General features: G+C 39.4%; 1 protein-coding gene across 1 annotated transcript in view; it reads right to left on the bottom strand.

The window, feature by feature from the left end:
• CLVS2 (clavesin 2) overlaps positions 1-27,259 on the bottom strand; it is a 55,530-nt gene extending 28,271 nt beyond the window's left edge. Inside the window, exons 1-2 of the mRNA XM_026069385.1 lie at positions 26,871-27,259; positions 15,545-15,719 (exon numbers count right to left, since the gene is read on the bottom strand). Of these exons, the coding sequence (XP_025925170.1) occupies positions 15,545-15,719; positions 26,871-27,259 (564 nt within the window). The remainder of the gene's footprint in view (positions 1-15,544; positions 15,720-26,870) is intronic.
• Between the last annotated feature and the right edge of the window lie 162 nt (positions 27,260-27,421).

The raw sequence follows: 27,421 nt of genomic DNA, 5'->3' as shown, positions 1-27,421 counted from the left end.
CCATACTGTGAAACCTCACTAGCAACCCTACACTCAAATTCCCCCAATTTTTATTTTCTACAGTGTTACTGAGATCCCTAAAAAAACACTCTGCCAGTCAAACTCACATCTTTGGATTATCTGTAAAGTCCTGTTCTCCTCTCACACCATTGCTCCCATAGCGAGACCAATATTTACCATGCCTACCTCTACATAACAATTTGGGGAACCTAAACCCTTATCTCTCTAGACTAGTCTACTGTCACATTTTTTCACTTAAAAATTATTCAGTTTGAGAGTTGGGGTTTGCTGATCACTTTGGGCTTGATGAATCCAGGGATGTGAACTTCAGCCCATGCTGAAAGGATAAGACCCCAGAGAGAAAGCACAGGAACATTTCTTCCAGAAATAAAGCAAAGAGGGAAACTAGGCTGACACTACTTGGATAAGAATTGTGCAGTCCTGTGACAATCCTCTTTTTAGCTTTTATTGTGTGTTCAGAAGAAAATCAGACTTCTGAAAGAAGAGGGGTGAAAAGCAAACCACATCTACTCCAATTTGATGCACTAATAGTAGCAAAAAATATCATTATTCTGAAACTGTCTGCTTTGCAGAGAAACATGTCACCTACAATACAATATATGAATCAAAGCATATTATGACTGGAATTTGCTACAAAACATGGAACAAAACAAGTTATTCTAAACCAATCTCCCCATCAGTCTGCTGCTAATTCAAGCTCTGGAACGCCAAATAAAAAGCAGCACTGCGTGCCAGAGCTTCACTCACTCCATCCAGTGTTACCTCAGCAATACAGACAGATGGTACAAGTGACTCAGAAGAACTCCAAAAGGCTCCGATCTCACAGCCATAACCTATGTCCCAACCCTGTAACAGTCTGTCATCCATGCAAGCGGTATTTTTAAAGGACACAAGTGTGAACTTGGTGCTACTAGGAAAACATGACAGAATGTTAATCTCATGGACAACTTCTCTTTTTGCAACCTGGGCAAAGATAATTCTATTCTGCACTCTCTCATCAGCATGCTCCTGTGTGTGAGAAGGCAGGGCCTTGGGAAATAATGCTTGGCAACATAAATTGCTTAAAAACATTAGTGTACTACTTTTGACTAAGCTAAAATTATCAAAAACCTTTCCAGGAAGGAAAAGCCTCAGGGAAAACATAAAAGCTTTGTGAGCTAGACTTCATGACTTTAAGGGAAATCAATCCCAGCTTTAAAATCTGTTAAAAAAGAAAAAAAAGAGGCTTCAGATTCTGCTTTCCTATTTTCTGAGTTATTTTTTCAATTGATACATTCGCAAAGTGAAGCACAGCAATTGCAGTTCTGTTCCCTACCTAGCTCTTTAAAATCTCTGGCATTTCCAAACTATAAAATTATGGCTTTTCCTTTCCTAGTGTGATTAGGAACTGTAACTGGGGAAAAACAAGCTGCTGAGAACTGTGCAAATAACAACCTCAGTGATAGTGTTCTTACAGCCATAATACTGTAATGACATAAGCAAGTTGAAGTTTGTGGGGAGGAGGAATTTTCTCTTATTAGACAAAATAGCACAGTCAAAAAAGTATAATTTTGCTGCAGGGAATGAAATAGCTACAGATTGACCCAAACTGTTCTTTTTGAGGTTTTCAAAATGAACGTGCTGGATGGCATCTTTATGTCTCTTAATGGTGTCTCAGATACTTCCCCTCTTAATTCAATCTTCAGTTCAATGCAACAAACACCCAGGGGGCTCACCAGTCACAGCCTGATTTCTCTTTGCACTCACAACTCTGTGCATGTTGCCTGCATGATCTGCTTTAGAGGAGCTACAGCCCACTGCTCTTCCTGAATTCAGAAGTCCTAATGAAACTCAATCTGCATCCCATCCTCCTGCACAAGACTATTGGCACAGCTGACCATATTTTTTCTTGTAGTTTATTCTAGACGGATTTGCCCTCTCTGCTGACTCTCCTCCTTCCTGGGCTGTCTCTTCATTAGCTTGCTCCTCAAAGGACCCACCTAATCCATCCTCCTTCATATAGGCCCCAAAGTACTCTGCCCTTAGCCCCTTCCTTTTCTGTCCCCATGTGTCAAACTGGGCACTTACCTTGGCAAACGTGAATTCTAACATCATCTCTGTGCTGGCAATTCACACATAAACTTCTGCTCTAGTTTCCACCTGTACAATAACTTAAAATCTCAGCCTGTTGCTCTCACAAATGTCTAGCTTTTAGCTAAAGCTCCATGTAGCTAAAAGAATTTTGCCAGTTAATCTTGCAGCCTTACCTCCATGCTCAAACACTGTATAATAGTACCAGGCTATTCATCATATTCAGGCTCTAGTGTCACATATGATTTGACTTCTTTCAAGTACCACACACCTCAGCTCTGTTTACATCCTCCAAATGCTTCCTTCATGGTGTTGCTTAGATGATATAGGTGGCTGATATAGTGTGCTCACCAATGCAGCAAATTTTTTTTTCCAAACATATAGAGAGAGGCATGCCTTTTATATTTTTTCAGAGAAGACATCAATGCTGCAAATACAGGCTTTCATTTCAGTCCTCATGTTTACTTTCCTAGTCTGTGATTTACTGAAAGATTAAAGACAAGCTTATGAAAGTTCACCACAGCAACTGCTGATGTCATTGGGAACTAGATTCTCAATTGGGGCTTAAAAAAGGATGAAGACCATATTGATAATTGACAATATTTCTGACTTTATTCATGTAGCTAATTAAGCTACAACTTCATGCCACTATGTATGCTCAAATCTGAATGAACAGAAAATGTAGCGCCATTAATATGCTCAGCTGCTGACATTATATAAATGTAGCCCACAGAAATTAACTGTTCATGGAAGATACAGATGATTTCCTCCTTTCCCATTCAGCAGCAGAAAAACAGAGAATTATTTATGCATCTGTTTCATAATACCATGACTACGATTGTCCTACGGAAAAAAAAAATGTACATTTTTTCTCAAAAAATTAACCTAAGCACTGTATCCCACAAGATGTCATAAACTGAAGCAAGGTTTTACCCATTTTGCTTCAAGCACTTTAAGCATCAATGGAAAGGAGACACATACATATTACTAGCTTGGACAACTTTGCATGTGAGGCACAAATTGTGATTCTCCCCCCCCCCCCCCCGCACTTGTCATCTTTTTTAGAAAAGGTATAGTTTTGTGTATGTATAAAAACACAAACAAAAAGCACATTTAAAGTCCCTTAAGCATACGTGTGTATGCCTTTTGGCTCCTTCTGAGGCAAGTTACTGCTAAAATGACTTCATGGTAGTTTGTTCCTTGCTCCATCTTCCTCCAGAAGCCCAAAAGCAGTGTGCTGAAAGGCAATCAGCCCCATGGCAAGTCAAAAAAACCCAGTAAAGGAAAACATCAGCCACAAAACCCAGATTCTCAGGGATGGAGCAGGGTGGGATTGTTCAGAACTTCTAGCAGATGCCATGAGAAAAAATGTAATGAGAGGAGGAGGAGGAGACATGTATATGTGGAAAATGCGTTACAGCCTTTAAGAAATGCTAGCAATAAGTACAAATGGTAAAAAAAAATCATTTGGGAATGAGAATGGAGGTAGAAGGACTGTCTTGTCCATGTATTCAGGTGTCAGTCCTGAGACATGGGACTGTGCCTGAGCCTGGGACGTGATTTTCTCAGAACTCCAATTCTAGCCAAACAGAGCCAAGAAACTTTGCAGTTCTGCTACACCCTGTTGCTGTTATCCTCTGTGGGGGACTTCAGAGCTCCCTACAGAAAAGTAATAAGCTGTCAAATAGGGACTCTTAAAAGAAGTCGTCTTCAGCAGCCATATAAAAGTAAAACAATTCATCAAGAACATTTAATGGGACAAAAGATTAACAGGCTGGAAGAAGAAAATATATATTAAGAGTCACCTTGCAAGTAAGACACTACTCCTTTAGATTTCATTCCTACAACTTAAAATAAGAACACACACGGACTTAGCTGTTCCCATGTATCATTAAATGGATTCATTTTTAATTGGCTTTCCATGCTGCTCTTTTTAAAGGCTTGAGTGCTACTTTCATTTGATACTGTATTGATTTTCTCTGAAGTTTCTTCCTGTCATGGCTACCCTGATCAATTAGTGTGCTATAAATAGAGTGGTCAGATTCCTTTCACTGGTCTCATTAAATTGCACCCCTGCTGAATTTCTGTGAAGAACAGAATTGGATCATACTGATAGCAATAGTATGAAGATACCCTCAGGTTTTCCAGTGAAAATCAATTGCTCAATATTCCTAACAAAAAGCTTTGAAAACTGTGACCCGAGTTCAGCTAATGCTCAAAACCTAGTTCAAACCTTGCTTGCAATTCTACATCTCTCAAAACCCCCAAAGATAAAGGATGGAGAAATAAATGGTTTGGGGCTTGGCCAGTTCCTCACTGATATATAATGCCTTACTCATTCATAATCGTTTAACTGCATACCATTGTAATTCAAATATGTTGCTGGAGGTATGCAGCTAACCCATATAACCCTCCTGAAAAGTGCAGCAAGGATTCTGGGAGGAACACAGTCCCAAGGCACTGTCAAAGTTATGGCAGTCACCATATGATTGTGGTGTGATTAGTAGCTTTGGAGGGGACACATATATTCGGTGGTATGAAATATGCTATTTATTGCAGGTGCATGTCAGCTCTGACTTCAAAACTCTTAATCTTTATTTTGTAATGGTATGGCAGCATAGCTTTTTAAAACTTTTAGAGCAGACAGCATTTTACTCAGCGGGATTAGAAACAGACATAAATTAGGAAATGGAATTGTCTAATTTCAAATATTCAAAATTTAATCTGAAAGGGGTCTTTTAGGTCTCCACTCTGCCCCTACAACCTACCCCATCTTTTCATAACTATCTTGTCCTATTTTCTAACATCCTAACTGTTCTTCTTTTCTCCTCCATTGACCACCACCCTTCAAAATCTCTTCCCTCTTCCTTCCAAAATGAAGCTACATTTTCACTGTAGGTTTCAGTGCAGGTTGAAAATCTCTGCTGCAAAGGCTGAGTTTTTTTAAACTACTGTATCTCAATTACTGAATGATGTTTCCACTGTTTGCACTCACCAGTGTCTGGAGTATATTCTATGGGATTTTTGTATGAAAGTCTGAAGAATTAGTTCCCAGTTGGCTGTACACTTTGCAGACCTCAGAGGACTGGCTGTACTTTGAGAAGACTGTGAGAAGAACACTGGAGGACTACCAGTACTCGATGATTTATCCTGATCCTTCATACTTAGCATGGTGGCTTTCAGCCAGAAGATGTGGTGCTCTAAATGACACTTGCAGTCAAATAGCTTAGCCCAGGATGAAGGCACCTCTCACTAAACTCAGAAGATTTTGTGGGCAATAGGGCAGATTAGGTGAAATATCAGGTAAGAATTTGCAACAACTGCTGTGTAAACACAATTTTAGGGAGACCCTCTCCAGACTGACCATGGCACTGCTTCCAGGAAGTGTTTTCAATGTTTAAAGTGCAAAGGGTTAAAATACAGCTTTTCTCAGGCAGAAAACCCTCCCCAAAATGACTAGTAGATTCTTAAGAAACCAGCTTTTAAGAGCAAGAAATTAACAAATACATTTGAAAATGCAATCTTTAATCACTAACTACGTGACAAAAATGTGAAGAAGCTATATGAGTCAGTCCCATAACATAAGGGGGCTGAATGCCCATTTCATAATCAGAACTCAAGCCTAAACTGTGATAGATAACATAAAATGTAACCCATGAGAACCAGGAAGCAATCTGACATAGCCAGAACTGTTCTGGCTGATGTGCTGACATGAGACATTCCTAGCACCAGGTGCTGGAGGTATATTCAGTTTCTTGGACTGAATCTACACCTCAATTTCCCCCAATACAATGATATGTGTTGTCACCACTGATTTCAGTCCACTTCCATGTTTGGATATTCATTATATTTAGACAAAACCTTAGCACTCAATCCTTTAGCTATAGAAGACACTGGAGAAGATTACAAACACTGTTCTTGATTCTGCATAATAAAATACTTAATAAATCCAGAAGTGTTTTTTAAGAACTTATTCTGGTCTTTGCAAAATATGCAGGAAATGGTTGGAGAAATTGGTCTCAGATTGGGGAATTTTTGGAAATACATATTATCCAAATTTTAGTGTGATGTTTTAGAAAGAGTTCGTATTTAATCTTTCCTTTAAAAATATAATTTTCTTTATGCATTATAAATCTAAGCTTTCAGTCTCTGAACTATTTTAAATCACCATAGCATCACCTATTTGAACATAGCTATGCCAATCAAAATATCTGAGAATTGAATTGTCTTAACTTTTTTTATGACTGTGAAACATTAGCTGAGATAAAACCATCACCAGCTAAGCAATATAATTTCACATTTTTGTGATGCTTCCCCCTAGAGAAGCTTCCCACATGCAGTTTTTCGACATTAGTGAAATATCATAGCAGTGTCTATGCCACATGGTAATCGCTTATAGCCAAAGTCAAATTGGACTGGACAAATTATTGCCATAGGAGCTGAACACTTGCTAGGGAGTATAAACAAAAAGTCACAATGTATAGTTTTGGGGAGAGGGAACTAAATGTTTAGCTGGTATAATAGGGAGCATGTGCAAAGGTGGTAGAAGATGGTAACAGAAAACCATCTGTGCACAGCCTAATATGATCACAGCGAATTTATGAGCATCACAGAAAAGACAAGTTAGACTGATACCAGAAAACAATTCTAAAAATGATCCAGTATGTCCTTATGAGGTAAACCTGAAAGAGCTGTATATAAAATGGGTTGATAACACAGGCAATTTGGACAATATCAAAAAGTAAACTTAAGCTCCTCAAAAGAAGATGATTTTGCTGATTTTCATATCACGAAAGAGACTACAAATCTCACCATCTTCACTGGCAAATAAGAACTCCCTAGTTCAAGATTACAGATCATTGATATTGCAGATGCATCACTGAGAGTCAATAATAGATATTCATACAATTCCTGCTACGGACCCAACAGCATGTGGTGAAATAACAAGGGGTTTATAGGAGATGACATTTTGAAACAGAAAATTTAAGATTAATGTTGAGAAGAAATCTGAAGAGCAAGAAGCCATGGAAAGGTTTCCAAAGAATGTGACAGACTTCCATTTGAGACTTTAAATTAAACTGTGTGTGAAGAGCTAGAAAAAATAATGCATGAAATAATCTTACTATAGCAGGAAGGTGAACTGTGATCTTAAAACATGTCTTCTGTCTCTGACTTTATGATTTAGAACAAATTAGTTTTATTTCTGAGTGACCTTATGAGGAAGGAAAGTATTTATACTCCTCATGGACTTAAGATATTGAAGCAAAGAGAAATATTTAGGCCTTGACTGAGAAAAATAACTTCCAAAAATAATCATGTATTTTGAAGCTGAGGAATGGTCATAACCATATAGTTGTTGAACTGTGGCCTATCAGACACAACAGGAAGTTAATCACAGTGCCAAGAGTTAATTCACTACCCTGAGTTTGAGCTACAAGGCCTTCTTTTCTGATACTCATGCCACTCACCTTAGCATAACATTAATTTTTCAGCTTAATCAGGGCAATTTAGTCACTATCATTATTTAACACAGATCGTTTCAGTTTACTGATAGAAAGAGAAAAAAATAAAATTGGTAGCATTTAACAAAAGCCAATGAAAGAGGTAGTCTGTAAGTACAAGGAGAATCTCTTCTGTTTTCTTTCTCTCAAGCTGCAATTATTTTAACTGAATGTTTTTCTCTGTTAATGGAACTGATGGAAAAAAACTGCAACTATGAGCCTTTTCACTGGCTTCTGCGCTAACCACTGCTACTTTTTTGAAGTAGAAGAAAACTCCAGAAACAAAAAATTTTCTTTTTCCAGGTCCTGCCATGTCATTCCAGCACACACCCAGAAGCTCCAGTCAGCTTCTGCCTGGGTCATATGACTACTGGGTCATATGTACCAAGCAGACCAGTTCCTCTCTGATCAACCAGAAGGACCAGTTCCTTAGCAGCCTGATGGCTAGAGGACTCACTCAATATGTGAAGAGATCACAGAATCACAGAATAGTTGAGGCTGGAAGGGACTTCTGGAGATATCTAGTCCAACCCCCCTGCTCAACCTTTCTAGAGTGCCAGGAAGAGCTACAGGAACACTAGTTAAGAGAAGGCAATAGATTTGAAGCTGATTAGATGCCCAATGTGGAGAGCATTTGGACAGCAAGTCCACAAAAGGCAAAAAAAAACCATATCAGTGAAGACCGGTGCAAAAGTAAGGCAATGCGAACAGCAGTAGGATGAGGAACTGGAGAAAGAACTGGGACTGGGACAAAGGCTGCTTGGAGGGAAAAGGGAAGAAGGAATGGGCAGAAGAGTCTAGCTGTGCCAGCTAGATCAAAGAGCCTGAATGAAAGCCAAGATCCCCAAGACTAATCATGTCTTGCTTACAGCAAATATCTGCAAAACGCTGGCAAAGTGCCCACTCTCTTGCTGGTTCACATGGAGGATGACAACCTACTGCAGTCAGTTACTCCGCCAGCTCAAGTGACAGATGTTTGGGTGGTGGATATTTAACTCCATTACAAATTCTTGCAGTAGGATGTCATACAGCAGAGTTTCTGGGGTAAAAGGGGAGTTCAGTCTGCTGCTTCTTACCGTTTGCTTCAAACAGGCAGTAGCCCACACAGAGTTACATTCAAAGAGCATTTAATGAGGAGCTCTAAAGTTAGGCCATGCTAGAATTAAGGCTTCTGGCTTGAGGTATCAGGATCAAATCTTCAGAAGTATTGACTCCCCCTGAACTGAAAGTAAATGGCAGCTGGACTCTGAATATATCAAAGGTGACTGAAAATCAGACCATTGCTGTCACAGTGGGCACCCAAATTAGCAGATGCTTTTAACTGTAATCTTTCAGTGGAATAGCTCTCAGCTGGAAAAATGAGATAATAGTATCCCCTCATCTTAAAAGTGTGTTTGTGAGAATAAATAATTAGTATTTGGAAGGCATTCAAAGATATTTTTTAATTGATGAGCATCATAAAAGTATCCGGCAAGGAAATTAATTATTCTGTCTTCAAAGAACAGTCTTTTAAAAACCTGAGCCACACTGAATAATGGCTGTGTCTATACAGACATGCCTGTAAGCGATTAAACTCAAGGTCTGGCCATCAACTCCTCTCTCACCTCACAGGTTAAGCCGATACAGACAGCAGTTGAAGAGCTAGAACTAATGATCTGTTCCAGCCCACACTGTTTCCAGAATAAATTGCCAGCAAGCCTTTTTGATGGCCTTTTTAGAAGTAGGAGAGATCAAATATATGCAAACTCTTTTAAAACAACAAGCTTTTAGGAAAAATACCCCTTTCCACTGCTGTTACAGAACATGAGTTAAACTGGTATGAAACTCTGCTGTTTGTAGCTGTTTGCAAGCATGTTCATCCACTCTCTGGCCTGGTCCTGGGCTCAGGGGACTCAAGCAGACAGGGGCCATTTACAAGCAGTTTAACTCTTTGATAAGTAACTGAATGAAAGCAGCTACGTGATTTACTAGCTCTCCTGGAAACAGGAGATATTCTCACTAAAAAAAATGACACTTTACTACTTTTTAATGTCCTTCCCAGCACTATGTGAAGTGTCAGGACCTTGTCACAAAAACTGGCTGAAAACTCAGGCAGTGAACTCAAGTTTTACGAGTGTTTTTTTATGGTTTTATGTTTGGACGCATAGATGTTTAAAGCTCTTTTTTGTGGTTTGCTGCTAATTGATATTCATTGCTAGTACTGAATAATTATTCCTTAATCTCAATATTAACAATCTTATGCACTGCACAGACCATGTGAGCAAGTAATTATATGAAGTCAAAATAATATTTTCAGACGCATCTTTAGTTCTAGAAGTTCCTGACTTACGAACGCTTGACTTTGCAACCTGTTGGTTGTATATGTGTAGTACAGAACTGGGTGGTTAAATTTAAGCACTGTCTGAATATGGATATCTAAATAGGAAGGTGAACCAAACATGATGTCCAGATAAGGGTCCCTTTAAGATACCAATGAAGTTCATGCTCAAAGATAATGGGAGTAGGAAGTCCTGTCCCTTTCCTCTCCAGACTGTATGTGCTCTGGCCTCTGTTACTTCCACCTTACATTGCTGCAACAAGTCTGATCTAGGATATTATCCTTCGAATTCACAAGAATAACTGTTTGAAAGATGGTTTTGAGTGCAAAAGTAGCTGCAAGCATGTTGTCTTCATGTTCTTTCTGTTTTGCTTCCATGTTCACAGTAATGAGTTTGTTTTAACCTATGAAGCCTTTCTTTGATACAAACAAAAAGTCAAGATCAGTTGAGAGACCTGCCTTGTCCCCCACAACACTATCCTTCTCTCTCCGTRTAAACATCCTCAGCGCCAAAGCAAGAGTCTTCTGTCTTCTGGAACATTACTGACTGTCCACATCTGTTCAGTTCTCAGTTTAAATGTTTATCATCTCTTTTTCCTCAGCCTCTTACATGGAGGAAAAGCATCACTATTTAACCATTAAGTTTTTCAAAGAATTGGGAGGTACAGCCTGCCTGAGTGACAATATGCAAAACAAACCTGTCATGCATGCAACTACCATTATGAGCTAAATAGAAATCACATATTTAAGAAGGATTTACAGTGTTCCAGGTTTTAGAATCCTAAATATCAGTTAATCAACCATCATTTAAAGTTTCACGCATACTCACAACTTTCCATTTTGCAAAGCTCATTTATCATTACCCCCAAAGCTATCTAATAATAAACCCCAACTTTTCAAAATAATTTTCAATTGAACTTTCAGTCTTTGACACTGCTTTTACCTGCTTTCTGAAAACAAAGATCTCCTGATACTTAATAAAAAGCCCATGGAAAATGCATAGCTATAAAAAAACTACCACAAAGAAAAGAATCTTAGCCAAACCTACCTTCTCCCTCTTTCTGCCCAAGTGTTCTTAGTTAGATATTTAAGCAGAAGAGGCCACGGAATGGCCAGGAGCAGTAAAATGAAAAAAAAAGTTTATAAAAGGGGAAAAATTAAATATACATGTATTTTTTTTCTAAATAATTTAATTATGGAACCATCTAACCCTATATTCTGTCCTTACAGAGGCCAAAAGTGAGTGTCAAGGGCACACACTGTATAACAATAGGGAAAGCTTATATGATATTTCCACTTAGCATTCTCTTAGTCTCCAACTATCAGCAGCTCAAGGACTTCTGAACCTGGAAGTGGTTTTGATGCATTTTGTAATCCTTAGTTCATTTCTCTTCCATAAACGTATCCATTCTCCCTGAATGCAATTAAACTTAGCACCCAGATCCTCCCATGGCAAGGAGTTCCACAGATCAATTGTATATTGTATAAAGAATCACCAGATTGTATAAAGAATCACCAGATTGTATAAAGAACCATGTCTACTGCTAGTATCATCTGACAATGATAATACGGAGATAACAGAACAGCTGCAGCCTAGCCACCCTCTCCATGCCACACATGATCTTTTTTGTAACCTAATCTGACCTCATAGGGAACCTGCTTTAAGCAGCAGGTTGGACTAGATGACCTCCTGAGGTCCCTTCAACATAAATTCTCCTGTGATCCTATGGTTTTACAGATACCCGTAATTTCCTTCCACAGTTTTTGTTCTTGCACCTGAAGAATTCCAGCCTGCTCAGTTGTTTCTTATACAGAAGCCATCCATACCTTTGGTCTTTTTTTGCCCTTCTCCAAATGTTCTGCAGTTCTACAATACCCTTTCTGAGACAGAAAACACAGAAGTGTCCTCAGCAGTCAAGAGAGAAGCAAAGCACCGATTTACCCAGTGGCTTCATCATGTTCTCTGCTCTCCATTCCTTTCCTAATAATTCCTAACATTTTATTTTCTTTCTTGACCACCATTATTTATTGAGTTGACATTCTCACAGAGCTGTTTATGAGACCATAACACTAAGGTATTATATGTGTGTATGGTAATAGCTCAGAGTTCATCATTGCCTATGTAAAGGTAGGACTGGTTATGCTATGTAATACTATATATACTCTATGTAGAGACTTATACAAGGCATTTGGGTGCTGCAACACACAACGCTGTAACATTCCCAGCTTTCAGGAACCCAGCTGCTGGATAACATGAGATCACAGACCAAATTCAGTTTTGAGGCTACAGAACGCAATGAATGGGGAGAAACAGGCATCTAAAGACTGAGATTTATAGACAGCAGCCCATCAAATATGCCAGGGAGAACCAAAACAAGGTACTAAAGTCAGGGCATGGGTTTAGGTCTCACCCTTCAGAGGATGCTTGATACTTTCTTCTGCTCAGGTTTCACAACTCTGAGTCCTTACGTACCTTAGGTACCTAGGCCAGACAGACGCTTCTCACAAAATAAGGAATATTACATGTTGCGTTTATTTATGTGTTTATTGTCTACTACCAAAGGTATGGGAGACCTAAGTTTAAATACTCCTTCTCACTAACTATGAGCAACATAAATGCTGTAGCCAGCAGCATCCACATGAGAGAGTATTGCCCCTCTCTTCCACAAGGACAAGGGTAATGCACCAGCTGGGACTGCAGTGTCAGAATGCTGGCCAAGCACCCTAACCACCACAGGAGGGAATCACAACTTTCCTGACCAGTAAAACCATTTGATCTAAAAATCAGAACTGGTGTATATTGCACAGATTTGGTCAGTATAGCACTGTTGGGATGGAAATAACGGAAATTCATGTCAGCTTACAGATATTCACTCTCCTTTAACATTACAAACTCCATGGCTGAAAGGCTCTTTTCCTGAAAATAACTACATGTACTTACTAGATTTTTCTAATGTATTGAACTCAGTTTGGGGTATGATTCTTTTCATGTTCCCATTTAACATCTATATGCGGATGAAGTATCGAGCAGAACTTGTCTTTAGTAGAAAACTATATATATTTACTTGTCTTACTTTCAAAAGCATTTTCATAATAAAATAAGCAGTTGTGAAAAGCCCAGAAATGCCATAACTTGTAATCAGCTCACCTTGGTATGTGCAATATTCAATATTCTGCTCACCATGCAAGCTAAGCAAATACAATACAAATTTAGAAGATTTCATTCAGGAGGCAAAGGGATTTGGTTAACATCCAATTTAGAGGTCACTAATCCCACGTCCCCTGTCCCCTTCTACCCAAGTAAGATAAATATTTGAATTCCCCAAATGGTAAAGTTCAGCATCTTGAGCCCTATTAAATCTTGTAATTCAAAGTAAATTCCATTTCTCTGATTAAACAGAGAGTATTTACAAAGATCATAAATAAACAGTGTGCCTGAGACGTTCTTAATCTTTTTCATATCACCTGACTAAGCACTTTTGACTTCGGCTCATTCAGAATGATGTTTCTGCTATATATTTTTGTCCAAAATAAAAGAAAAGACAATATCTATTGAGGGTAAGAAAGTCTAATATTTTAGGCATGAAATCTTGCAAGGAGATGCAAGTAAATCCTGGCCTTTTCCAGGGTCTCTCTGCACCACCTTTTCATCATGCTTTCTTCTTATTCCCTTCCTGATCACATTTTTCTAAAGTGAGGTTTTCCCTCCAACATGATCAGCACAGTTGTTCTTAGACCTTTTTATTGATTCCAATATATCTCTACGTAGAAATGTGTTTATTTAAGAAAAAAAAAAGACAGAAATTAAATATAAACAGGCCCTTACATAGTATAACTAGAATAATATCAGTAGAGTCAGGCAATTTTGCTAGTATGGGAATGTTAGCCCTCACTCCCACAGTGCTTCTCCAACAGAAAATGAATGGATTTATTATGAGAGTCCAACTAATTGATTTCTTCAAAAGATTTGTGGCAAAAGGCCTCATAAAAGTTGCCACTTACAGACAACAATATCCGTCACGAATTAGGACAGTCTCTTCAAGGGCGAGGTAAGTTTATCTCACGTTTACCATTCCAGGACCTTCTCATCCCCTTTTCTGGAGCATTTTGTGCCTGGCTTTACATCACTGAAGTCAACAGGACTGAAGATAGTGGGCACAAAAAAAGCCCTGGGTGCTGGCTACTGTCATATTGGAACCTACAAAGGCGGACTTTGGCTAGAAATTTCATTGCTGGGCATGGTAAGCTAAGCAAAGGGACCTCACCCTGACTCAGTAATATGCCAACTGATGGTAGGAGAGCACAGAATTTCAGAGTCAAACTTAACAGTCTGGTAGATCATCCATCATGTTTTCAGATGTAATTATCTGCTGCAGCTCTCCTCAAAAGAACTATCTCTGATTAATACCCGAAACAAAACCATTTAAATATAAAGACTACGAAAGTACTTATTTATGTTCCAAAGGAAAAAAAACCCTACAGCGGAAGAAGGAAAAAGCTTTGAAAACAATAAATGGAAACACAGAACTATTACAAATACAGATCTCACTGTTGCCTTCTTATATAGTTCTCAAGACCATAGAATCACACCATCGTATAAGGAAATGCAACAAAATGACAAATTCAGATCTCAATCTGATGACTGCGACTACCTTTCTGTGCAACAGCAGCCTGAATGCTGGTTAAGCCATTTCAAGATATAGATCAAAACTCCATATTACTTCTATACACATTTCCACATGAATAGCAATATCAAAGTGAAGAAAGTTCAAAGATACGGTTGTTATTTTGTTTTATATGAGCAATAAAAATGTACAAATGATAAAAATATCAAAGAAAAGTAATATATGTCCTTGTAAAACCAAAGCACACTGCCACAGGAGTGAATTACAGGTATTTCTAACACAGCAACTCAAGCTTGCACAGTAAACAACTACTTTGCAGATTCCAGTTTTTCATTTTAATGATCATTAAAGATTACAGGAAACAGACAAGAGTTATGCAGTATCCTTTCCAGCAATGTCCCTGTGCCATGTAAAGTGCATTTACAATGAGCAAGCAAGAAATTAAATCACCATATACTCAATCCTGCAAGTTGCTATTCACATGAATCCTGATCCAGCAGTCAAGCACATGCTGAACTTTAACTGAGTAAACAGTCCCAGCCAACTGTCTACTCACAGTGCCCCACACTTTTCAGGACAAGTGATATAGTGTGAGCCTGTGTCCAATGGAATCAATGAAAAAAATGACCTGGTATGGCAGCAGCACCATATTTCATTAGCCCTGTCCAAAATGACAAGAGAAACTGATTACTTCTAACTTAGTACTGCAGAAATTACAGTGGGAATTTACAGGAAGTCAGCTGCTCTGGAATAAAGATGGAAAATTACCTCATGTTTATGGCAAATTAAGAGCCTACACACTGAAAATTACTGGAGTTAGCTGACCGAGTTCACGCATTAACTTGCTCCACTGTTACACCTTTGTCTGCCTATACCTTAAAAGGCATTAAGAGCCTTGCTATTTTGGAGTGTGCATCTTTCCTGCATTTGGGTTTTTTTTAGCCATCCAGCTTTTTAATGAACCGCAAAAAGAAGGGAAATCAGGAAAAGAAAGAAAAGTAAAACTTTACCTGAAGGCCCTCTATGGCTAATCTAAGCATGCTTGGTGTCAGCTTAGAGGCCTGCTTGAAGGTGAAGTTGCTCCAGTCTATAATCAAAACAAATCCATTCACTTGAAGCTCAGGATCTTCTATCATGGCTTCTAGAGAAAGAAGTATGGCACGCAAAATATCCACCAGTGTGTACCTGTGAATGTTAAGGGGAGACTTGATTAGGCCAAGTTTAGGAAGACACAGAAAGACCCCAGATCAGRGACTGGCAGAATTTCTAAGCGTTATTCCCCTGTACCATTTAGTAAGGGTTTAAAACAAAGGAATGTATACGCATCCTCAGAAGTCATGGGAATGTAAAGCTGTGAAAGTCTCAAAAGCTCAGTTAGTCAATCTCATCCTCTGAGGCAGGATTATATACATTAGACCATTAGTGAGCCAAGATAAACTCAAAAATATAAACCCCCAAGAAAACTTTGAACTTTGCTGTAGAAGGTACTAGTCTCCAAATCTGCCTAAATATCTACCCATGTAATTAAATGTCTATACAAACATATCTATGCATGTCTGTATAGATGTGTATGTGTATGGTATATGTATATGCATATATGTATAGATCTAAGTTCCCTCCTATAATTTTCCAAAGAATTAAAGTAACAACTTCCACATGATAATCTGATAACAAAATGCGATTTCCAAATGCTCCACTGTCATTCTCTCTGGGTAACGTTTACTCTTAAATCTGCAAAGGGTATTACAGAATGGTCACTACCCAAGTCAAAGATCTTGAAAGCAAAAAAAATGTACACTAGGGCTTTGGAAGGTCTCCAGTTAAGAGCAATATCAACCTATTAATATTTAATTAATTTCCTTCAGAGTACTTTTAAAACCAAATTGTGTGGTTTCTGGTGTAAGTTTGGAATGTGGTATACATTGGTTCCAGCACTGTCTACATTAAATTTGAGTTTACAAAGATGCAGCAACTGTGCATGTTTTACTTACAATAAAAAATGTATGTAATTATATATTTTACATATATGCCCATAATCTTTTCTTAGATCAATAATCTTGTAAAAGAAGATATAATTCCATATTGGTTTAACTATTCTAACTCAGTCTCTCAGTGCCAAATCCAATTGAGTACAATCGCTTTTCTGTTTTGATGCTAGAGCACCTAATATAGCAGCTGAATAACTTTAATAAATACAGCAATGTCATCTTCAAACTAAAGGCTGGAAAACCAAAATTGGCCATGTAATAGCGGTATTAATACCAACTTGCAGTTTAGCTTATTGGGATTTTTTTTTAAAGTGAGAGATACCTGAATTATTCATTTCTGAAGAAATATGAAAGTCATAGATTAAGTTCTGATTTTTTTCCAGGTTAGTGATGTTTTATATCCAAAAATCTTGAAAAAAAGTAAGATAAATAGTTCCTGAAACAGAACTAATTTTGCCAGTCTGCACCATAATATCAGATGCAGCATTAGAGTCAAAACCAGAAAATATCAGATAAGCAAATGTTCCAGAAAATAAAAAAAACAAATGAGTCTAATTTTTTGAGTGTTTGTGCTGATAAAATTTTTAAATAAGGCCCTCTAAGAGTCTCCCATGATGGCATCCAAAATCAGAAGCTCTCAAAATCATGAGGCCCCTGTGAAATCTCCACAGAACTGCATATGTAGCAAAGAGCATGTGTGTCTATTTAGCAATTACATTAAATTATACTAAATTCTACTTGCTTCAATATGAGTGCACTATTCAGTTATAAACATAACTATATTTTGAAAGTATTTGCAAAGTGAAATAATTGAAGTGAAATTCATCTGGACTTGCTGACTTCTTACATTTTTCTTTTTTTTCAGTCTACTAAAACTCAGGGCACCTCCTAACTGTGCTCTCCCAGTAAAGGGCCTAGCAAAGGATTCTGTTAGTGTCAGCCACCTAACACAAATGAAAAAAAGAAAGTGTGTTTTCCCCAGAAAAGAACAGGAGTTTTACACGATTCTTCTCTTCATTTTGGAGACTTTTATTTTGTTTTGAATTTGATTTTGTTTGCTGGGATAGGAGGTTTAAGATTCTCTCCACCTTTTTATTTTTCTGAGATTTAACTTTTTTCTGAGGTCTTTTCTGAGATCTAAGGTTTGTAGGAAGTTTGGTATGCTCCCCCACTTTTGTTCAGATTTTTTTCAAAAGGGAAAAGAAACAGAACAGGAAAAATTGTTCTCCTCAATTTCCCTATGGAAATCCTCAATATTCTAAAATTCTCAATTTCCCTTTGGAAGAAAAAAAAAGAAACATTTTTGTAAATGGATTTTTTTCCAGGAGGGGAAGGGAACAATGTACTTTAAAACCTATTTTGAAGGAAAATGCTCAAAACCTGGATCCTTATAATTATTAGCATAATTCCGTCATCAAAGAACTGTTAGATCAGGACCCCATTATTGCAATAGGTGCGGTAAAACGAACCTGGAAAGCCCCGCCTGCTCTGGGTAAAACTCCCCCTGAGAAAACAGGGGCTGGTATGTCAGAGGCAAAACCTCAGGCATTACACAGCTTATGGCTCTTCCCCAAGGAGAGTGAGTCCCCCAAGCCCAACTGCTGTATGCAACATCCAGCCACCCTGGGAAAATGCCAAAGTTGCTGTTGAGGCCTTTAAATGAGCAAACAAACAAACACCCTCAGCGACCCAGTGCAAAGCACAACCTGGGGAAAGATGAAATCATTCAGTGGTTCTTTCCCAAACAAGCTGCATGTAAAATGGGACATTCAGGGAGTGTTTCGCAGCATCAAGACTACAAGAGGATTTTACTGGCATAAAATAAGACCGGTTTTGTGCACCTAGCATATTTACAGATCAGTCTACCTGTCTGATACAACACAGATGTTCAAATACTGTGGAGGGCATCCAATCAAAATGGGTATTGAAAAAACCCTGTATAACCTATATTTTGTACTACTGCTAGCATCAGGATAAAAACACACATGGTTAGCCTGAGGGAATGAGGCTCATGCAGTCATTTTGGGAGTCCAGGGCAGGGGGAGGCTCAGAGCAAGGTCAGCTGCCTCCCCCTCAACTCTTCAGTAGCTTCACACTCACTGTTATACTCCACAAGGCAGTGGAGGTATCAGAAACACTAATTTTTTATCACTTTATGAAATTAGATAGAGATATACCCTGTAAGAGGCCTTCCCAGAGGAAAGGTTGCACAGGGAAGGAAAATTATTAAGCATCAGATAAGTCATTGAAAGAGCAGCTATTTACTAACACCTCAGTCCAAGGAAAATCTTCTATTAGAGTTCATGCTTACAAGAAAGGGACATGAGAAATACTCAAATCTTAAAATTAGTCACAATGCCACCTGTCATTTTTGCAACCCCATCCAGAGAAAGCTATTCTCCAGGATGGGAGTTCCAACAAAGCAGACTGCTGCAAGCTCCCTACATCCAGTTCCAAGAAGATTCCCAAGTTCCCCAGTTCCACTTCTAATGTCCTCCCTAGGAAGGTTSAAGAAAACATCATTTGTCTTGGATTAACGGCGCTCTGATCTCTGGTAACACGAAACTGCTGGATATCCAGGTCATAAATATTTTTTGTTAGTTCAGGCCTTCAAGGCATCTCATAAAATGTTTTCATATATACCTAAGTGCTATATATCAGTATATATGTATGTGTATGTATATGCATATATATACACATATATTTCTACACACTCACATATACACCTAATGATATCCTGAATTCAGTCAAGTCAGTGACAAAACTGTCAGACATCAATGAGACCAGGATTTCAGCCACCACAGAGAGTAACCATGGCTGCAGGGCTAGGTCTCCACATATCTACAACATATTCACCATCACCATAATTCTTACTACAGGTTTGCTTTGTGTAAGTATGAGTGTGAAATACAGTCCAGAATAAGAGTGGCAATATTATATGTTTACCTGCCGAACAAGACAAAAGGCTCTCCTATCAAGGAAAACAAGCCCTAAAGAACAAAGATCTATCTAAAAGCAAGAAAAAACACTTTCTGTCAGAGGAAGGTATCTGAAATACTCTTTAAACCTAAGAAGCCACATTAGGAGTATATAGGGATGTCTCACTCACAACCAAGCCTTCCCTCACCCCCTAATACCATTTAGGGCAATTAGTTGAAAATAGGAGCTATCCTTCATTCTGTAATGGACCTCTTCTCTTGTTTTTGATATATTCCCTAAGTACAGTACGGAAAACCAGAGAAGAAAGACAAATCCATTAGTGGATACTTAAAGTAGCTTTTACTCTGAACACATGCTGAGGCAAGCCAGAAATGTAAACCTGGTGTGATAGATGAAATCTTAGGTGTTGCAAATTGCAAGCTGAGTACTGAAAATATCAGCTGAACAGCCTGAGCAAATGAAATATCATTAAAGAAACTACATTAAAGCTTTCACACAGCACAGAGTTATTTGCGTAAAGACTCATCTCTAATCCACTCCAATCCCATGTTGTCCAACATTTCATCTCACTGCCACTACTGCTCACGTCAGCACCAGGACGTAAGGAAATCTGTGTAAACAAAGTCCCTCAAAAGGCTTTCCACAGGCTTTACCACAACATACACTCCATTCTCAGCTGGGCTTTAGGGACTTGAAAACCCTAGGTGTAAAGTGGAGAAATTACATGCCAGGCTAAGCTACAGCTATACTATTGCCCTGAGGTCAACCACAAACTAATCCAAATCCCATGCACTGTCTTTACACAGTCCCATATAAACTATCCACTAGGGACAGTCTCCAGAGAGGCACTAGAAATTTAACCAGTGTGTACATATGGATGACTGCAGTGTTATAGTGGACAAATAACACTTTGAGAAGGCAGGAACTGTTTTTAGCAATACCTATGCTGTGGTCTTCCTGTATTAGTCATTCCACAAGGGGAATATTTGCCAAAACACTTTTCTTACCAGCATTCAAAGAGGTATGATGAAACATATCTCACACCTTCATAGCTAAAAGTTACTAAACTCCTGGTGAAAGCTGAACTTTAAATCCTTCCTGAAGTGTGATTCCCTTGAAAGCTGGTATACCAGTTTGAGAGACTCTTGCATTAGTCTACATTTAGCAAACTCCTTTTTTGTAGAAATACTGCACCCAGAGTGCTACATAAAAGGTGATACAACAGAGAATTACTGTTTTAAAATGGGCTTATATTTTATTGTTCTGTGGACTACTACCACCTTTTACAAACTCTGACATAGGTAGGTAGTTTATTTTTCTTAGAAGAAACCTCTCTCTACATAAGAAAGCCTCAACACCAGCCTACCCTGTCCTCTGCATTGCATTGTAGAAACCTTCTTTCCATTCCAGATAAATTCCACATAGACACAGAAATCCTACAAACAAAAAGTGAGAAAAACAGGATAAGCTGCAAGTGAGTGTGAAATAAACTTGGTCCAAGATGGCTTTGATTGACTTTGTACTTGAAAGCAAAATAAAAAAAAAGACATATTAGCCTTTAATTTTAAGAGAACTTGGTGTTCCCTTCAGTCCAAAGGGAAGATGTTACTCTTTTATTCTTATCAATCTGTGTCAAATTATAGCCATTGGGCAGCTCACTGTTAGGGCTCAATAGAACATGTCAGTTTTTCACAGCAATATCCAAAGATTCCAACAAATATTTATCACTTGATCCCAATGCCCTTCATTTTTTGGATGTTTATTTTGGGGACAGCAAGCCCCTTACTTTGCTCTGGCCCCAGTTTTAAAATGACTGCTCCAGTGCTGGGAAGTGAGCAGGGTGCTTTGGGCCTAATTTGCTACAGTACGTGTCCTACAGTAACCTGGAGTTAGGCTGTGCGGAAGTAAAACCTGATTTATTTACAGCTAACTTCAATCACTTTCACTTGTTTAAACAGACTCTTACAGGACATACTGTAGCTAGCAAGGTATCACTAATTCCTAGGATAATCTAGAATTTTTTGATTAATTTAAATGCATTTAGTGCCCCCTATTTATAGGACTATGTCTAACTCAAGAGAAAGTTTAGAGAACTTTTTTTAGCCCAGTTGTTAATGTGAAAAATAAAAGCTGGGAAAATGTCATCACATATGTAATGCATTCTTCAGTGTAATACATTCTTCATGACCTTCTTCTGTGTGAGTTCCAGGCTTGAGTTCAAATGAAGTGGGGACTAGTGTGCAGATATACTCTGCTACCTCTCAAAATTTTTCATTCAGGTTGACTTTGAAGCAAGGAGCCTGGAAAAGGCTTGACATGCTAATAGCCACACTGACAGTGATTCTTTCATCTGCTTCAGGATGGCTACCATTTCTACAACAGCAACAGAGCTTGCTCAGGTAACGCCTCACTGAGGTCTTGATTTGTTATTTAACTTGGGAACAGAGCAACTAAAATAATTAACTGAACATCCCGCTCTTGTAATTTAGCAGTGGCAGCAATTTCCCCTTTACAGGAAAGAAAAGTTCTTCGAGATTTTCTTACGGGATACGAACAATTCAAAGTATTTCCAAGGATTTCTGGGAAACAACAGACTGGCAGACAATGCTATCAACTCTTAGTAGTACATTTCACCATGGTCTTTCACTTTTACCTCTTGGTTACATGGTCTGTGCACCCACTTCATTCCCAGAAGCCACTGTGATTCCCACTGGGCCAACAGCAGAAGACAGGGAGAAGGCAGGAGACAGAAGTCTCATGTCAAATCCAACTGTGTCATCTCTTTATGATGTAGATGGCATCCACCATAGCATCTGTTTAATCAGATTCTGGCTCCAGCCAGTTCCCATGTGCATTATCTGATTCATAAACTCTGTGGCTGACATGCATCTTTACTGATATCAAGAAATCTTTTGTTATTTTGCAAGTTAAAACTGAGTGGAATGAATTTGCATCTCTGGATGCAAATGGATATATAACTAAAAGAGACAAATGGAAAGTTGTCTTGGTTTGAATTTAGGCCAGGCCTGTCCTGAACGTCTCAAACACATAAAGAATGCACAGCCTGTCTTGGAGGCTCATCACCATTCTGGCAGGTGCCAGTTTCTGTCAAATGAACTACTGTGACACCATGGTTTAAAAGAGAAAACAAGCTGAGTCTCTGAGCCATGATCCCATTTATAATCTACTCTTCTGGCTTAATATTTTCAGAATTTCATTGAAACAAGAGCCCTCATGATACACAAAGGAGTACCTAGAAATGATGCCTCAGATCTCCTTGGCTTGTCAGTCTGGGTGCAGATCTGAACCCTAAAAAGATGGGGGATTGAAACTTTTCTTATTAGAGATATTCTGTTTAAATAGTAGCAACAGGTCACAGGGACCTTATTCTGAAGCTAAGCACCACCAGTGTTGCACAAATGAATAGAAAAATAGAAATAGCTTCAACGATCTCACCAGATTATCTTTTAGATTTTTCTTTAATATTGTTCATTACTCCTTCTGTTAGCCCAGAGTCTAACAATCACTGCCATGGATGAAGATTCTGCTGATCTAAGTTTTACATAAACATTGACCGAAAAGATGATCCTTAGCCAAAACATTCACAGTCTAAATATAAGTGATAATAGGTGTATGCAGATACATGGGGAAAGCCAAAACAACAAGGCAATATTAGTCAGTTAGAGAAACTGTATAAAAATGACAGTTTTCACTAGTTAATAATAATTACATGAAAGATATTACTTTCAAACATAAATTGAATCTATTAACCAGATTGTTTGTTTTTGTTAAGTTGTTAGTATTGCTAGTAATACGATTTATTTTGTCATACTGCCTCCTGCAGAGCTTGAAAAATACCCTGCCAACTCACCTGTGGTTAATAGTGAGCTGAGGAGCAGATCAGCCTCCTAATGGCTGCAGAACTTAAGCTTTCATTTAACTGGAGGAAAAGTTTCTAGCACTTCTGGCATGAAAGCAGATAAATGCATACTGTGCCCCTGCATCTGCCTTCTTCCCTACTGTAAATTAGCTGAGGCAACAGCAGAGTTAACACTAACAAATGCAGTGGGTTTCCATATTCACTGAGGATGTTTTGGGCTCACTGGGTCACTATGACACAGACAAAAACTATGTATTATTGCACTTTTCTTCTGCTCAGAAAAGTTCTGAGATAATTAATGCAGGAAAAGATCTCAAATAAACAGCATCAGAAAGGACTGGGTTTTGTAGTGTACTTGTGTACAGGTGCCATGAAGCATACATAGGCATGACAACAGATCATTTGCCACTGAGAGCTGAAGTTAATTGTGCCATTAATGAAAAAAACTTCATACCAGCACCAGCTGGACACATTAAAAAAGAAGAAAAAAAAAAGGACTCTTCAAATGCAAGTACATACCTACAAGCCAAATGTAATTATGAATCAACAGTCTGGAAGCTAATGTGGAAGGTTGATTCCTCCCCAAGTATGATCCAGGTTTCTGGAAGGAATGCCATTCTTCTTGACTTTCCCAAGAGCTGAGACAGGAGGCAGCATTAAGCAGGGTCCCATTGAAAAGCTGCTGGGCTACTCAATGCATTATCCTTCATCTTTCGTTTTTCTGTTTGTTTTAAATACAAGTCTGATTTAGTTGTTCAGATGGTAGGACATCTGGTACAATTTTCAGGCCCTGCTTTAATTTAATGATTTACCATCTAGTGCACAGGCTTGTTTTACCATAGGATTTTTTTTGCCTCCCACACTTTTCTTTCTAATTGGAACTATGTAAATCATAGACTGCTGGTGCTATATAAATCCTTTATAGTATGTCTGCTATTCATTTAAATAACAAATTGCCACTTTTTATTTCTAACTGTTACATGCTGGCCATAATAAATTGTACACACAGGATAAATTAAATTTGGAGCCATGCTTTCTCTATTAACATTTTTTTAAAGTTTATAAAATATACAGAGAAGTCCCAACAAAACAAACCTCAAAAAGTAATCCTCCCATTGTTGGTGCAAGAGGAGCACTGGTTTACACACTGTAAGATCTCCATCAGTTAAGGCATAAATTTGACACACAGTATGAAGCAACTCCCATATAAGTTGAGCACACGGTACCTTCCAGGTTCAGGTAATTGCTGAACACCAGATAATGAAAGGCAATAAATTAATTAGAAAAGAAAGTGACCTAACCCTATTCCCAGCTCTGTCGCTAACTTGTTATATACCTTGGAGCAAGCTACTTTCCACAGCTGGGCTTCACTTCTCTCCCCTTTGACTGAGTTGTCTACTTGAAAACAAGTTCCTAACTCTGGAGGCAAGGTTTATGTTGTGCATACCATGCTTAAGAGCGATGGGGACCCAACTGCAAACATGGCCATTAAGTACTCTAGGGTAATTCAGTAACTTTGCTATTATAATGTAAATAAGCTTAATTCCATCAACAGGACTTCATGAAAAAGAGAGAACAGAACGCAATAAATTTACTGATATGTCAGCTGATTTCATGTAGCTTAAATATCAGCACATCCATAATTGATAAAAAACTATACTTTTCACATGCTAATTATTTTTTGAAATGCTGCTTTCTGTCTGAACTCAAATTCTTAGTTTTCTTGGGACTAGGAACTAATGATCTGAAAAGTGTCACAAAGTTTGGGTTTTTTTTCATTATTAAGAAATAGTGGTTTACAATAGATCAGACTAGCTTTAACAAAGGAACATGGCAGGGCTATAATTCAATAAAATGTTTAAATATCCATTTCTTTGCAAATTCTTCCTTTGGGGATTTTTAAGAGTTTGAGTTAGCTGTTTATTTTAAATAAAAGTTGACCTTGTCCTTATGTGGGACATAAGAAAATGAAGCCCACTCAGAGCATCCTTAGCCATATCATCCCTGCTTCCCCACTCAGCTTCTTTGGCTCCATCTACTTTGCTAGCATGGTTGCGGACACCGTTTTGATTTGCGTCAAACAGCATTCTCCCAGTCTGGGTACTGGGGTTAGTCATGGGTTAGTAAGGGCCAGGAAACATTCCCAGGACACATTTTGGATGTGGCCATCCTGTTCTGGAAAAGAAGTAAACCATGCTGTGCCAGCTGCCCTGTGGCCCAGAGCACAGTGCCTGGCACATCTGCTGGCACAGTCGCCACAGCCTGCAAGAGAAAAGCTACACAAATACTTCAAGAGCAGGCTTAAGCATGCTGATCCCCCAGATTGTCTCCTTTCTATCCACACTGCTAGCAGTTTGTGTCCTCCCCATGTTTCAAAACAGCAGAGCTTGGGATATCTGCAGAGAGCACTCAGCTCTGCCTGTGCTCAGCTTGTATGGACCGCACAAAAGAGGGTTCTGGTTCATGCGAAGGCACCATGCAAGACTTAGTTTTCTCGCTGAGAAGTGCTTCAGAGCTTAGCCCTGTTATCAAGCAAGAGCCTAGAGAATCTGTGCAGTGCTCATAGGAGTAGGTTTTAGAAAGTTCACTCTCAACAGCTCACTCTCAACTCATTTACATGTACCAAGAATCAGGCAGTTTTGGAAACTGTAATTTTAGACTGCAGGAGAAATGGGGCATGGCACTTAATGAGGCATTTAGAATAACCAAATAGTGTCACATAGCATATAGCCTATAACTAAAAGAAAGGGCTTTGATTGTAGATAGCTCTTGGTTCAGCCTGCTAAGACATCTTCAGGCTAGAGCAGTCCCAGAAAAGACCAGACATTGTTCTGAGGACTGCACTAGCCTCCTTCAAATTGCTTTGCTTGTGAAGTCCATTTTTTCACTTGCATTCATATTATACTGGGGATTTATACTGAGAGCAGTGTAAGAGGGGAAAAGAAGTGGTTACCATAACTTCCATCCTGGCATTTCCAGATGGCTCAGGAAGAGCTTTCTTTAGCTGAGGGAAAGGATTCAGAGCTTAAGCTTCCTGCATAGGCAAACTTTTCAGCTTGAAAACCATGATGGATACTCCTGATTTGCAAACAGCATCTCCCACTTTTAAATACTGCACTTGGGCGGCTCTGTGTATTCTCAAGCATAAAGACCAGCACAGTGAATGCAGCCGGCCTTTGTCAGGCTGGGAAAGTGCATCATCTACCTTGTCTGCTTACTTCAGCTAAGGGAGAGGCAGAAGTGTGTAAACCTCAAATCACTCATTTGAGAGGGGCAGCTAAGCAGTTCCTACTTCCCTTACGAATTTCAGAGCCTAAAGGATGAGAGGGTTGCAAAGGCCCTAAGCCACAGAATTTACTGCTTCTTTCTTTCCTCCTTCCTCCGTCCTTGCTGCTGCCCAGCCCCCTTCTGGGTAGACCGGGGCGTGTCCCTGTTGCCCATCCAGCCTCCTTTTGATCTGGCGCAGCTTTTCCCACACATCCCCCCGGGGAAGAAGGGGTTAAGGCAGGCAGGTGGCTCTGCATTTACCTGCTCTGGTCCCAGTTGGCAGCAAAAAGGACGAGGATTTTCCTGCCGTAATGGTCCAGGTTGGCCAGGCCCCCGGGGAAGCCGTCCTTCAGCGCCTGCTTGATGCCAGGGTCTGTGGCCTTGAAGCTCTTGAACATGTCCAGGTTCTGCTGGCGATACTCAAAGTACTGGGCCAGGAGGCGAAACGCCTCGAAGTGCTGAAACTTCCTGGCCCGCAGGAAACGCAGGATGAAGGCATCGTCGGTGCGGAGGAAGCCGATGTCCGGTCGAGTGATCACCATGTCCCGAACCTCCTGGATGTCCTGGTGCAAGGTGTCGGGGTTCTCGTTCAGCTCCAGCCGGGCTTTCTCCAGAGTCTCAGGGGACAGACCGGCCTGCAAATGAGTCATGGTGCTGCCCTCCTCCTCCTCCTCCTCCTCCTCCCCCCCGGTGCTGCCTGCGCTCCTCAGCCTCCCGGCAGCCTGCGGGCGGACCCCTGCCCCCCGGCCCCCTCTGCCCTAGGGCACGGGTGCCCCGGCACGGCAGGCAGCTCCTCGCCTTCCTCGCCCCGC

This window comes from Apteryx rowi, unplaced genomic scaffold (genome assembly GCF_003343035.1).
Source record: "Apteryx rowi isolate R43461 unplaced genomic scaffold, aptRow1 scaffold_293, whole genome shotgun sequence".
NCBI classification, from domain to species: Eukaryota; Metazoa; Chordata; class Aves; order Apterygiformes; family Apterygidae; genus Apteryx; species Apteryx rowi.
The sequence above is the reverse complement of the archived record's forward strand: the minus strand, read 5'-3'. Positions and strand labels throughout refer to the sequence as shown.